This window comes from Hemibagrus wyckioides, linkage group LG11 (genome assembly GCF_019097595.1).
Source record: "Hemibagrus wyckioides isolate EC202008001 linkage group LG11, SWU_Hwy_1.0, whole genome shotgun sequence".
NCBI classification, from domain to species: Eukaryota; Metazoa; Chordata; class Actinopteri; order Siluriformes; family Bagridae; genus Hemibagrus; species Hemibagrus wyckioides.
Window position 1 is genome coordinate 2,628,352 of NC_080720.1, and position 15,815 is coordinate 2,644,166.

General features: G+C 38.6%; 1 protein-coding gene across 1 annotated transcript in view; it reads left to right on the plus strand.

Moving 5' to 3' along the window:
* Window positions 1–11,761, plus strand: part of LOC131361852 (cystathionine gamma-lyase-like) — a 20,281-nt gene extending 8,520 nt beyond the window's left edge. Inside the window, exons 2-12 of the mRNA XM_058403453.1 lie at window positions 698–779; window positions 1,513–1,608; window positions 1,710–1,819; window positions 2,011–2,145; window positions 2,821–2,878; window positions 2,984–3,061; window positions 3,150–3,302; window positions 3,712–3,833; window positions 5,529–5,581; window positions 6,900–7,038; window positions 11,101–11,761. Coding sequence (XP_058259436.1) covers window positions 698–779; window positions 1,513–1,608; window positions 1,710–1,819; window positions 2,011–2,145; window positions 2,821–2,878; window positions 2,984–3,061; window positions 3,150–3,302; window positions 3,712–3,833; window positions 5,529–5,581; window positions 6,900–7,038; window positions 11,101–11,115 — 1,041 coding nt within the window. The 3' untranslated portion in view covers window positions 11,116–11,761. The remainder of the gene's footprint in view (window positions 1–697; window positions 780–1,512; window positions 1,609–1,709; window positions 1,820–2,010; window positions 2,146–2,820; window positions 2,879–2,983; window positions 3,062–3,149; window positions 3,303–3,711; window positions 3,834–5,528; window positions 5,582–6,899; window positions 7,039–11,100) is intronic.
* The last annotated feature ends 4,054 nt before the right edge of the window (window positions 11,762–15,815 follow it).

Sequence of the window (15,815 nt, forward strand, 5' to 3'; positions counted from 1 at the left end):
GATTTAAGGTTCATTTAGAAAACCGTTTAGTTTGAACTCAGAGTGAACCACCGCTGTGTGTGTGTTCTTTTTGTCCAAGAGAGGACTGATTGTCTTTTTTTTTTTTTTTGCACGTGTGTATAACACAATGGGCTGGTCCACTGAGAGCTTTGGAGCTTACAGAACATTTTAGCGCTCATTCACATCAACACACGCGCGCGCACACACGTGTGTGTGTGTGTGTAATAAATATAAATATAAATATATATATATATACACGCGCGCGCACACACACACGTGCAAATATATACATATAAATATAAATATATAAATATGTGTGTGTGTATATATATGTACATATATACACACGCGTGCGCGCACACACGTGTATATATATATACACACGCACACACACACATACACACATATACATATACATACACACATTCAGTGATGAAAATTTGGTGGTTTCTATTTTTCACTCCATGTCCACTCCATGTTCCCTCTCTGTTTACTTCATGTCCACTGTATACCCACTCCTTGTCCACTCCATGTTCCCTCTCTGTTTACTCCCTGTCCACTTCATGTCCACTCCCTGTTCCCTCACTGTTCCCTCCCTGTTCAATCCCTGTCCACTCCCTGTTCAATCCCTGTCCACTTTATGTCCACTCCCTGTCCACTCCATGTCCACTCATTGTTCCCTGTGTTGTAATTGCAGGGTTATGAGTACAGCCGGAGTGGGAATCCCACACGGAACTGTCTAGAAAAAGCTGTCGCTGCTCTGGACGGAGCTCAGAACTGTAAGTCCACTCCTGACTCCACAAACTCATAATTATCCTTAAATCCATTCTGCATGATCAGCTTTGTGTACACATACACGCACATTACTGAAAATCTCACAGAGATCAGCTCAGAATTAAAATGAATGAATCAATATCGTTAATAACAGCGTGTAGAAACAGGAGAGAGTGACCCGACTTAAACACACCGTCTTACTGAACACCATATTAAAAGCCTTTTTTTGGGTCATCGTACATCTCACAGGTTCAGATCATTTGTCCACTTCTCAGAAGTCACACTATGGAACAAACCCAAAAACAAAAGAGTAAAAAATTAATTAAAATACACCCATTTTCTATACCTGCTTTATTCCTAATTAGGGTCACTGGGATCTGCTGGACCCTATCCCAGCATACACAGGGTGAAAGGCAGGGGTACACCCTGGACAGGTCACCAGTCCATCACAGGGCCACACATATAGACAGACAACCACACACACTCACACTCACTCCTATGGGCAATTTAGAATTACCAATCAACCTAATGTACATGTTTTTGGACTGTGGGAGGGAACTGGAGTACCCGGAGTAAACCCACACAGGCACGGGGAGAACATGCAAACTCCACACAGAACCCAGGACCTTCTTGCTGTGAGGCAACACTGCTAACCACTAAGCCACCGTGCTGCCCCCTGATTCCATTGCAATGACTGCAATGTTCTCACTTAATTAATGTTGTGGATTGTTGGTACAGGTGTTGCTCTGGCCTCAGGATTAGCCGCTACGATGACCATTGTGCACATGCTGAAGGCTGGAGACGGGATCATCTGCATGAACGATGTCTACGGTGGTGAGCTGCGTGCTGACGCGATGGAATCGACGCTCGTGTGTTTAAACACAGCTGGAGAAAAGCTTTCAAATATTTTACCGTATCTTCATTCTGTCTTTCAGGAACCAATCGATATTTTAAAAAAATAGCTGCAGAGATCGGATACGACATCTCCTTCGCCGACTGCACCAAGGTGGAAGAGTTGAAAGCAGCTCTGAAGCCCAACACAAAGGTTCAAACAATAAAAAAAATGAATCTTTATCCTTCACTGCACTGAATTATTGCTAATCAGGAAACTCAAGGGTGGAGTTTATTGTTATTATTATGACTCAGGCTACTCATGTACTAATAGGATTATTAGGATCTTTGTTTATTCGAGTAGAAGAAGAAAAACCTTTCTCTTTTATTTTTTGCCCCATGTAGCTGCTGTGGATTGAAACTCCAACGAATCCGACCATGAAGGTTGTGGACATTAAATCGTGCTCAGAAATCGCACACGGGTACAACAAGGACATCATCGTGGTTGTGGACAACACCTTCATGTCGGCGTACTTCCAGGTAGCAGGAACATTCATGTTTTTGTGTGTCAGGTTTTTAGTAGAGATATCAATTCAACTCATACAAGAAAGTCAGGAGCATCGCTAATCCGGCACTAAAATGATTCATGTTTCATTCAGATCAGAGTAGGGTTTGTTCCTCGTTATATTTTATTAAAGAGCAGTGCTCATACCTACATCCTTCCACCTTGAAATCTTTCTATTATAGACTGGGGGGGGGGATTATTTTTTGGTTCATCTAGGATTGAATCGTTTACAAATGATTCTGTATGAACAGAGCGGATATTTTTACTCACTCACTTTATCCTGCTCATGGTCACAGCAACATTTTTTCATTTATTTATTTATTTATTTAGCAAAGCTTCCCCGTCATTCAGATCAATTCCGAACTCAATTAAAAGAATCGACTCCTTCACAAACGACACTCGGCGCAGAATTATGCGGAATGTCGAGTTTATTGTGTGTCATAATTTTCATAAACCTTATTATTATTCTGTGAAACTTCTAGATTTTTTTTTATTTTCCTTCGTGGTGATTTTTGAAATATTACTCTTTTATAAGAATCAACTTCTTTTATTAGATTTTTTAATTAGTAATCTTATGAAGTTATTAAAACCTAAACGGTGTCATTACTGTCCTGGGTCTGATGTATTGTGGTAATATTTGCTGTCCACAGCGCCCCCTGGCTTTGGGAGCAGACATGTGCATGTACTCAGCCACAAAGTACATGAACGGTAATTATCACCTCACCCTCAGTTGCTTAAATATTGTTGACCTGTAGCATAAATAAATGAGATAAATGTTATGCATTTATTTAACATGTTTTGTGTATTTTTTAGGCCACAGTGATGTCGTCATGGGGCTGATCTCTGTTAACCGCACAGACCTGTATGAAAAAATGAAGTATTTGCAGAACGGTGAGTTTAGAAACCGGCTCCTGTTGCTTAGTCTCAGTATAACCTGTATATCTGATGTGAATAACATTTATCCCGCTCTGGTGTTCAGCTCTGGGGGGCGTCCCATCCCCATTCGACTGCTACTTGTGTAATCGAGGACTAAAGACTCTGCATCTGAGAATGAAGCAGCACTTCAGGAACGCGCTGGCGGCTGCCAAGTTCCTCGAGGCTGATCCCAGGGTGGACAAAGTCATTTTCCCAGGTGACTAAAATCATACAACATCACCTCTAATGATTTAAAGTGATAACACTAATTAAAGGAAAACTCCTGAAGCGAAGGATAGAGATCAGACCGAACCATTCAGTAGTTTATGAGTGCAGTTATCTAATAAACTGCTCATTTATTTCTCTGTGCAGGGAATTCACTACATAGATGGATACAGCAAATGGAGAAAAATTAGGAGTATTCCTTTAATGTGTTGACCAGTTATGAGTCACGGTGTGATGTAGTGTGTGTTTATATCCACTAGGGGGCAGCAACGCATGCAGAAACACCGCGTAAATCAGCATTTACAGTCTATAACCTTAAATATTTAACATGTCTTGAAAGAAGAAACACATGATAAATTCCAGATAATTCAGTGTTTAATTTTTTTCTCCTTATCTGACAGGTCTGCCGTCTCACCCGCAGTACGAGCTGATGAAGAGACAGTGCACAGGCTGCCCCGGGATGATCACCTTCTACATTAAAGGCAAACTGGAGCATGCCACTGCTTTCCTCAACAACCTGAAGGTGATTAGAGAAAGAATAACACGAGAACCGGACCCCGCTGGTGACGTCTTTACAAGCGTCAAGGGGACAAAAACGCTGCTTTTAGCTAAGATGCAGTAAATAGAAATGTGTAACATCTTTATATCAGAATCGGTTCCAGATGTTCTGGTGTGTGTATTACGGAAACAGCTGATCTCCTTACACAGAAAGGTAACATGCAGTGAGAGGCAGTTCTGAGGGACTCATATAATCACCCTGTACATCCGTGTTGAGCTGAAAAGTATCTTGGAACTCATTGCTCAGTTATGACGCTCAGTGAACTCGACTTTGTGAGAAAGATTCGCTGCAGACATTCTGCATAATTCTGCGCACTGCAAAAAGTAACCAGGTTTCGTTTGTTAAGGAGTCGACTCTTTTAGTTGAGCTGGGAATTGATCAAGACTTCCAAGGCTCACCTTAAAGAGTCGGCTCAGAGTCGACTCCTTCACGAACGTCACCTCGTTACTAGAAAAGCATCTCGGAAATGCATAAGATATTCAAGAATCTGAGGCTACATTAGACACAGGCTCATTATATCAGACAAAGACCAGGAGATGTTAGGATCTCGTTCCTGAGCATGTAGAACATGTGACCATTTATTCAATCTGAGATGATCTAACTTGTCGATGTAGGATGGAAGGTGAAATCCTCAAGCCACATCTGACTTCTCTACCAGAGCAATGCTAGTTTTGGTAGCATTTCATAATAAGTATATACTATTAATCATTCTTAGTACATCATAAATTCATGGTGAATAAAAACAGGGACTATTCATGATGTAATAAAGGGAAATAGAGTCATGAGGATTCATGTGTGAATAACGGAAACCTCATTGGACGTGAGCTGTGAGCGAAGACGTCAGGAGCATCACTAATCCAGTACTATATCTATAAAATGATTCATGTTTAATTCAGATCAGAGTAGGGTTCGTTCCTCGTTATATTTTATTAAAGAACAGTGCTCATGCCTACATATTTCAGTGAAATTCTTTACATTACAGACAGGGGAAAAAAATGATTCTTTGGTTAGATCGAATCGTTTATAAAGGATTCTTTGATACTTTATCCTGCTCACGGTCATCCAAGGGTCATTAATTCAATTCAATTTTTTAATTCAATTTATTTGTATATTGCCTTTTACAATGGACATAGTCTCAAAGCAGCTTTACAAAAAAAGATAAACAGAGAAAGGAGAGGGAAAAAATAAACAAGTAAACAAATAAATGACCAGAAATAAAAATAAAATTATTACACAGCTACACATTCACATAAATCACATTATTTGTTTAGTTTTTCTATTTATTTATTTAATTTTGCAAAGTTGCCCCATAAGTCAGATCAATTCCAAGCTCACCTCGAAGAGTCGACTCAGAGTCGACTCCTCTACAAACGTCACCTCGTTACGTTTTTCAGTGTTGTAGAAAAGCATCTCGAAAACGCAAAAGACGTCAAACCTTCCGACAAAGACCAGGAGATGTTCTCTCACCATACATCATGGCTGTGTGTTAGGATCTCCTTCCAGACCATTGATTCGGTTTTAAAGTCACCAGCAGGATTCTTTAGATATTTTCTGCAGATTCTATAAAAATCTCTTACATAATCTTCATCCTTGTGTGAATAGAAAAGGCAACTTGAAAAAAAAATCTGTAATCCAATCCTCTTTGGGTTTTTTTTCCAGTTGTTTGCTCTTGCTGAAAGTCTCGGAGGCTACGAGAGTCTGGCTGAGCATCCGTAAGTACCACACGTTCCTCCAACCACTCGAGAGAACATCTTCTTCATGGTATATCATGTCATTCCTCCAGTTACAGGAATACTCAAGAGTTTTCATCATTTGCAGTGTGTGTGTGTGTGTGTGTGTGTGTGTGTGTGTGTGTGTGGTCATCAGTCCCTCTAGGATTCTCTGATCGTTCAAAATGAACACAAACCTGTGATATCCGGAGGATCTTTTTCAAAAATGATGCAGATTTCCCGTTTCAGTTGTTTTGTTTCAGTTGATGTAATGTTTCAACGAGAGCGAAGCCATTTCAGATTTGCATTTCTGTAGTAACTATAGATGCAAATAAATATCGTGGACATTATTAAAACACGTCACCACTTCACGTCATGACGTAATGTGATGAAAGAAATTAGGGAAGCTGCAGGACTGATCAGACCCCGCCCACTCTTAGACAGGGAGATAGTGTGTCTGTGTGTGTGTGAGAGGATAAGTGTGTATTAAGATGTACAGGTTGTGTGTGTTACAGAATCAGACGCAGCTGCTTTACTTCCCGGACGTTTTGGTTGTAGATTTTCTCCTGAATTTCTCTGCCTTGTGTAGCGTTTTTAACTAGAACACACAACCGTACGGTGCGACATGCTGCTTTTTATGATTTTTGATTGACACAGCAGTGTGTTGGATGTGGTGTCGGTGTAAAACAGCTTCAAGAGGAACTGGAAATGGAATAAAAATGTCCCGTGAATCAAAGTTTGTGTCTGGAGCCATGTGATAAATAAAGACTCAAGCGACTTCCTGATGAAAAAGCAGCATCAGATGTGATGTAGAGATTTTCCCTTCATTTTCAATAAAAATCATCTGCTCTTTAAGACTTTCTTTACAGAGGCAGAAACACACTGCAGTGTTCTGTTAATATGATGACGGGGTTAAAATTCTCGTATGGTTACCGAGCAGCATGAAGTGATAAGAGGTTTTGTTGTATTTTTTGTTTAAATCACCAAACAGCATTTATTATGTATTTAGGGTCAACGGTGCACTCAGGGGGGGAAAGGCCTTATTAAACATTTAAGCATTAATACTGATTTCTGAGTGCCTGCGCTTGGCACGGCTCTCTCTGTGTGTTTGTGTGTGTGTGTGTAGTATATTTATTTTCGCCCTGGTTATCATATGCGTCTGCTTGCTTATCTAAAGCTATAATAACTAAATGATTTTCTCCGTCCAGTCAAATTTGCTGGAGCCTGGAGGCTCCGTTAACTCACTTATCCAGAACTAGATAATCCTACGTGACCTGGTTGTGGTGTAATAATGTGCTACGTCTGTGCCGTTCATCCACAGAGCGATTATGACTCATGCCTCGGTGTCAGAAGAGCAGAGGATGGAGCTGGGAATCACAGACACGCTGATTCGTCTCTCTGTGGGACTGGAGGGTGAGGAGGACATTATCGCAGACCTGGATCAAGCTCTCGGTGCTGCTGTGAGTACACACACACACGGATACATAAACACTCATGTAAGCTCACTAGCTGCTGGTTTGCATACAAACGCGGCTCTCGAGCGGCTCTGCTTCCTAGCTAATGATTAAACATGGTCCAATCTTATCTCCATGCTGAAGACATTACCAGAGGTCATGTGACTTTCACTGGCCGCTGCTCATATTCCTGCATTTGGCAGGTTTTTTTTTCCTAATCTAATCTAACTGCGTGAGGTTGCAGTGGAAAAACTAAACTCTGTATGTCAATGCGGTTATATTCTACAATTACTTTAAACCTGTTTATAACTGCTTATAACAGATCTCTGTATAGCTCATGCACCTGAGGATGATAGGCTGATAGGATGCTACATAGTACCTGTGCAGGATAAAAGGATCAATATTTGCTTCCTGGATTAAAAAAACTGGTTCCTGGATTAAAAACCACCACCATCACCACCATCATTATCACCATCACCACTACCATCATTACCACCATCACCACTACCATCATCACCACTACCATCACCACCACCATCATTACTACCATTATCATCATCATCACCACCATCACCACCACCACTACCATCATCACCATCACCACTACCATCACCACCACCACCACCATCATTACCACCATTATCACCATCACCACTACCACCACCATCACTACCATCACTACCACTACCATCTTATCACCACCACAACTACCATCACTAGCACCACCACCATCACTACCATCCCCACTACCATCACCAACATCATAATCACTACCATCACCACTACCATCACCAGCACCATCAGTATCACCATCAACACTACTACCAGCACCACTACCATCACCACCACCATCACCACTCCCATCACCATTACCATCATCACCACCACCACTACCATCATTATCACCTTCACCACCATCACCACCACCAATACTACCATCATCACCACCATCACCACTATTATCATCCCTATCATCATCACCACCATCACTAACATTACCACCACCATCACTACCATAATCATCACCATCACCACCATTACAACCATCACCACCATTATCACTGAAATGCCGCTTACTTGATATTAATCAGTACCACGCTTGAATTCTGCGACTTGATGGTGTCACGGTCCTTCATGTTCAGGAGCTAGTTGTGCTCTTTCAGTGGGAGGGGCTTACTCTCCCTCCTGTCAATCATTAACCAATCGTACACTTCTATAATCTCATGTTAGCGATTTCCTCTGAATGTGTCACGCTGCTCTGTGATGTAACATTGAACTGCTTGACGCGGTCGGCCGGCGTCTCGGAAGACCTTCACCATCTGATGTTGTCTGACTGATAGAGAGCGAATTCTGATGGACAGATATAATCGTTCAGTCCAAAACTGTATGTCATACAGATGTGAAACTCGGGTCAGTAGCTAGTTTGTATTAAATAGTTTGTATTATATTTGAAAATGACTTCTGCAAAATAGGTGCTTGGACCCCTCAGATTGCTGCTCGTGGATCTATTTATCATTAGTATTATTACTGCTACGCTGCATTAGGGTAGAGTTTAATATGAGTAACATGTTAGTGGTCACTTTAAACACCGCTGTAGTGTACTGCTGAGGAAACCTCCAGCTCTGCCAGTGCAAAATAACACAAAATCGAACCCTGCCTGAGGCGGCCAATTATCGAGAGGGGCAGAAGGATGTAGCTGGTAAGCTGCTGTGTGTGTGTGTGTGTGTGTGTGTGTGAGCCTCATGTTCTGTTGCTCATTAAAGAGCACAAACGCTGCTCTGTTCTCTGCCAGAGCTCACATCCTGCCTCACGTAGTTTTCGAGGCTCCTCGGTTCTCCGAGTCCTGCGCTCGAGCCTTTTCACGTCAGTAACTCGCAGCAGGTCGATAACTCGATAAACCGTCCACACGCGACGTCTGCCTGCGATTAGATTTCCACATTGATCACGTTAGCCGAGATGTGGAACTCATACGGCTGGGAGTTTTATAAACGAGCTCTGGGTGGTTGAAGTGATCGGCCAGTCGAGTCGTTGATTAATCGATATTTTAATGCGTGTGTGTGTGTGAGGTTACTGTGACGGGGTAATGTCCAGACGATTTTGAGGTTTTTTTTTTTTACATACAGAGTGTCTTTTTGAGTGTCTAAGTGTGAGCTCCATGTTAGAAATACGTAACATATATGTAAAGGTGAGGTAAAATAAATCTAGTTGTTCATTTTAAAGTGATCAGAGTGAAGATGAAGCACCTCGGAAACAACAAATGGAAAAAGCTACAGAGCAACAGCAAAGATCATCAATAAATAAATAAATAAATAAAAAGAGGAAAAAAGCCCTGTTAGTAAAACTGAGTCAGTAATACACAGATGGAAATTTCCTGTAATGCTAAACACTCTTAGGAGGACTGGATCTATCAAGAACCTTAAATGGGTTAGACAAGAAAATTCAGCAAATTCAAACCCTGTGTAGAATTATTTCAACAAAAACAACATTGTGTTGCAACGAAACTCCTCCCTCTTTCATCACAATGAAACTCCTCCCTCTTTCATTACAACCAAACCCCTCCCTCTTTCTATCACAACAAAACTCCTCCCTCTTTCATCACAATGAAACTCCTCCGTCAATCATGACCAAACCCCTCCCTCTTTATATCACAATGAAACTCCTCCCTCTTTCATCACAACCAAACTCCTTCCTCTTTCCATCACAGCCAAACTCCTCCCCTCTTTCATCACAGCCAAACTCCTCCCCTCTTTCATCACAGCCAAACTCCTCCCCTCTTTCTTCACGGCCAAACTCCTCCCTTCTTTCATCACAACAAAACCCCTCCCCCTTTTCACCTCAGCAAAATGAAACTCCTCCCTTGTTCATCACAACAAAACCCCTCCCCCTTTTCACCTCAGCAAAATGAAACTCCTCCCTCTTTCATTAGAACCAAACCCATCCTTCTTTCATCATAATGAGACTCTTCCCTCTTTTATCACAACTAAATATTTTATAAATGATTTCTTCCCACAAACCTTCCTGGTGCTCGTAATGTGATATGACATCAGGTCTGATCTCAGGTCTGACATCAGGTCTGATCTCAGGTCTCTGGATGCTGATAGAGGAATATTGACCGTGGCTCATTTCCATCATGCGGACGATACGAGTTTTAATCATCCTCTGGAGGTTAAGTGCTGTCAGGGTCTTTTCTTTATTAGTGCTGAATATGCTGATGTATCTGGCTGTTATCCAAACGCTCCACTGCAAGCCAGCTTCAGACTGTGGAGATCTCTGGAGGACTGCCATTAGTGAGCCACAAAAAGCCTTGGCAGGGAGACTGGACTGCAAACTCATCACCCGGGCAGTAGATTGAACAGAGAACATGTCGTTGTATATAGAACTGCAACAGCAAAAATGCAGTTATAATGTTATATTATATTATATTATATTATATTATAATATAATATAATATAATATAATATAATATAATATAATATAATATAATATAATATAATATATTATATTATATTATATTATATTATATTATAGTTTATATTATATTATATTAATTTGTATAATAAAAATGTTTTTTTTTTAAATATTAACATTTATTTTTAATATGATAAAAAGCACTTTTGCTAATAAAATTATTTTTAAGCAGGTCATTTATATATTTTTTTTGCTTGAATATAAATTAATAATTAGTGTTAGATTAATTAATAATGTCAAAATAAACTAATAATTAAACTACTATTAAATAAATACATAAAAATAAACAAACACATAAAGAATTAAAATATATAAGATTTGTAAATATTTATAAAATATGTGGCATAAAATACTATAATAAAAGCTCAATTCAATTATTTATTGTTAATAACTATGAATACATAAAATGTAATGTATCAAAATAATATTAAAAGTAATCTTGTGTTGCTGCAATGTATCTAATGTATCTTTTTTCTGCAAATTGAATGCTGTTATTTTATTATTATTATTATTATTATTATTATTAATAATAATTAATATTATTATTTCACATTCTTAACCCTGCTATTGATATATATATTTCCCATTTTTATTTCACAGCATAAAAAGAATTAATCTCTCCACCGAGGGGCTGGAGCCATGACGACTTTTCATCAGAGCATATGACACACCTTTATCTTTATTTTGGCACATAATTTTTTCTGTTCTTTTCTTTTTAAGCACAGTGATGCAGATAAGCAAAGTCACTTTTAATTTCAGGGAACAAACAGGACACAAATCCGTGCTTTTCCACACGTCAGGGTTGTGTTTTTCAGGTGAAATGTCATGGAGTGCCATCGTGTTTTGATACTTGATTTTTAAATCCTTTTTATTACTGCTGTATAAAGTAGATCGATGGTTAGTGGGATCTGTAGATCCAGTGTTGGAGATCTGAAACGAAGCGCTGTATGGAACTGTGAACATGACAAGGGTTAGAAAAGGAATTTGTAACTGATACTGCTGCTGTATTTCTATCCTTGTGCTGTTTATGAGGGATTGAAGTGTGTGTGTGTGTGTGAGTGAGCAAAACAATTCAGGCCCATTCAAACCCACTGATCTGTAAAGGCTGATCTACAACACCTCTCTCTCTCTACACTGTATGAAATGATGATGCTCTGTATCACAGTTTACATGAACAAAATGTCTAAGCCATATTTTTTTTAAACAATGCTGTGATTTGTCGTCTGTGCTGCACGACCCATTAAAACCCCCGTGTAATGTACGCCTCTTGTCTTGTTTCTTGGTTTAATGGAGCTGCACTAATAGCTGTTCATTTATACAGGGACATGGTAGTGGGTATGTACGATTAGATTTATAGTACCATGAGCTCCGTGGGTTTATATTAAGGATGTAACCCAACACCACGATTTCCGTATCTATCGCTATCTTTATATGGATTTCAGATTGAAATCCAAAATGGGCGTGGCCTAAACCGAATAGATTAGTAGCAATGCTACTAATCCTGTTTATTATTATCTTAGTAAACAATATTTTCCAAAGAACTTAATTGGTTCATTTCCCAAAATAAATAATAGCTTCTAGACCCTGATCAGGCGGATGAACACACAGAAGTGTTCATGTTATTGTTAATAATGACGTGCTGTGCTGTAATATGTGTCAAGTAGAATTCTAGAATCTGATTGTTCGAGAAGCTTTTTGATGAAATGGTAGTTCTGGAACACACTGACCAGGTGTCATAACATTAACGGTCCTTTTTTTGCTGCCAAAACAGCCCTGACCTGTCCTGCACTATGTATTGTGACACCTTTTGTATCAGAACCAGCATTAACTTCTTCACCACTGTTCCTTCCTTGGACCACTTTTGATAGATACTGACCACTGCAGACCGGGAAAACCCCACAAAGCTGCAGTTTTGGAGATGCTCTGATCCAGAGGTCTGTCCATCACAATTTGGTCCTTTGTCAAACTCGCTCAAATCCTTACGCTTGTCCATTTTTCCTGCTTCCTACACATCACCTTGATATTCCTTACTCGTCTGTATATTCCAGGTAATAATATGTAAACTAATATGAAAATAAATAAATAAATACATTAATTAATAATAAAAATACATACAATTTAAACAAACAAAAAAATAAATAATATTTGTAAATATTTATTACAAAATGTGGCATTAAATACTTTAATAAAATCTCAGTTAAATTATTAATTATTAATAAATCTTCATAAATAAAATGGAATGAAAATCATACATTATGTCTCGTTCTGTACTTATCTGTTTACTCTGGATAACGTCATTGTATGTGGTTACGCCGCATTTTATATCGCCATTAATGACTATAAGTGCTAACTAATTGTATTCCTAAGTGTAATTGCTCTGTTATAAAGCATCCTGTTACTCCTGCATATTGTTTCGAAGCTGGTCCTCATCCATCCATGTTCTATAGCCGCTTTATTCCTAATCAGGGTCACGGGGATCTGCTGGAGTCTATCCCAGCACACATCGGACGTAAGGCAGGGGTACACCCTGGACAGGTCACCAGTCCATCACAGGGCCACACATATAGACAGACAACCACACACACTCACACTCACTCCTATGGGCAATTTAGAATTACCAATCAACCTAATGTACATGTTTTTGGACTGTGGGAGAAAACCGGAGTACCCGGAGTAAACTCCACACAGAAAGGTCCCTGCCTGGTCGAACCTGGGATTTGGACCCAAGACCTTCTTGCTGTGAGGCAAGCTAACCACTAAGCCACCGTGCTGCCACTGGTCCCTTACTCAAAAAGAAAAAGAAAAGAAGGAAGAGGTAAGTAGTAAGAACATTAAAATGAGGAGAATAAACAGGAAAATACTTATAAAGGATATGCTCAGGATGTATTAATATCCTCATAAATCATTTTGTGTGCTTAAGAAAGGAGCATTTTCCTTCATCACCATCACCTGCTGTTCTCTCGGCCATCACTCTCCGTGTTGTGTTTGTTAAGCAAATTTACTCAGTGAACTTAGTGATGATGCTCATAATAACCTTACATCTCCAAACACAGTGCAACACACAGTAACAAACCCTAGTTGAAACCCTAGTGTATTGTTTTGTAGCTAATTAACAGAAGGAACACACCTGATGTCGTAATTCCGACTACTTGTAAATACTGTATGAACTTGTATGGAGAGGATTTGAACACAGCACAGAGTCGTTGTGATGAAATATTACAATAAAAAGCTGCAGCTGAGACCGAGGCATTAAAGCAGTGCTTCAGTTTCTGTGTTTCAGCTGTATGAGCTGCTGGACTCTTAAATGACCAATAAAACACTCGCTGGATGGTTTGATGTTTATGGAAAGATGTATAGTTCAGTTACGAGTCTGTGTCTTATACACACGTCTCACACTGCAGTAAAGCTTTATAGATGTTGTGTTGGAGAAGGAGAGGAAAGGGTGTTTGTGTTGGAGGAGATATGAGCAGCGGGTGAGGATTGCTACACAGTTGTTTAGTAAACATGCAAGCTAAAAAAAGAATTAAAAAATAATAAAAAATAAATTAATAATGTGTACATGGTAGAAGTTTGTTGATGAAAATGAATGAATGAATCAGTCAATAAATAAACTGTACATAGTAGAAGATACAAATACAAATAAATAAATAAAGAAAGAAAGAAAGAAAGAAAGAAAGAAAGAGTGCATGGTAGAAGTTTGTCAATAAACATAAATAAATAAATAAAAATAAATAAATAAATAAATAATGAGTATATTGTAGTGGTTTGTTAATACAAAATAAAATAAATTAATTAATAAATTAATAAATGAAAAAAGTATTTATAAATGCATAACAAATAACTTGCATAACTTCTGAATAGTCCAGAATCACATCTGAGGTCTGAGTAATGGTGTGTCTGATTTCCGTATTAATCTCTCACTAGATAGCTCATTTTAGGAAAAAATACAATCAGCTTAAGAACTGCCCAGTTTTTATTTTTTCTTTGTAACTCAGTCCATGTCCCCAGACTTTACTCTGTGACTTTCAGTGTATTGAAATTCCAGCTCTGCAGCCGCAGTGAAGTGCACTCTCTCCATGCCTGTATATCATAATAAACATGACATGACATGTAATGGATTCATTTATTATCTATGGATTTTGGAAAAAATTACTTAGTTTTTTTTTCTTTAGCCATAAAAGCTTTTCAATCTGCAATATTTCATTAAGTCATGACTGCTGAGTGCAGAAAGCCTGCAGCTACAGGAGCTGCAATGAATCCTCTCCTCTAATGGAAGGAATCACTGACTGAATGGACTTTACAACCCTGATATCTTTTACTGCTCCTTTTCTTTCCTCTGCTGTCCATCCTCCACGACGTGACTCTCTAAAAACTTCTGACTTCTAAAGACTTGACTCCATTACAACTGGGCACATTTTCAGAAGCTGTTTAATACCACTTTTTTAAACACATATCACGTTTATGCTGTTTACACGCTTCCTCGAGTCCTACTTAACATAATGCTCAAAAGTCCCATAAACAGTTTGGACGTTCCTTTCTGAGCCAGGTTTAAACCCAAGAGCTGAACTTCTTAGTTTCACAAATGTAGCAAGACTTCCAGTGTTTTTTTCTCTCTGTTTATAATTTAGCTATAGATCAAAAGTCATGCCTTTTTACTTCCAATATTGAATATATAATATAATATATTATAATATATATATAATATGACTCTTGCGAAAATTTGCATGTTGCATGAATTGGATGAATTGGACAGGTGGAATTACAGGGTTGTACCCCAAGGCTCCATTCTAGGACCATTATTATTCATTCTCCATGTAATGAAAATCATTTTTCAAAAGAAAATTCCTGGCCTACATACACTTAGTAAATCACGTGTCACTTTAGAGAGTGGGTGGGCAAACGAGGGACAAGCTTCAGATCCCAATTCAGATCATTTTAGATGTATAGCAAATGCTTAAAAAGATTTTTTTCTTAAATGTTTGAATATATTTCTCACTGAAATTCTTCATTCTGCTAAAAGTGATTGAATCAAAAGAATCGGAAGAATTGTTAGAATTCACATTAGAATCAAATTAGAAGGATGAAAAGAATGAGAAGAATCAAAACAGAAGAATCAAAAGAATCAGAACAATCAAATCAGAATGAGAAGAACCAAAAGAATAGAAACGAATCAGAGGAATTAAAATAATAAAAAAATGTGAAGAATAAAAAGAATAAAAAAAATAAATAAGAAGAATCAGAAAAATCTGAATTGGAAGAATTGAATCAGAATCAGAAGAATCAAATTAAATCAAAGAATCAAAAGAATTAAATGA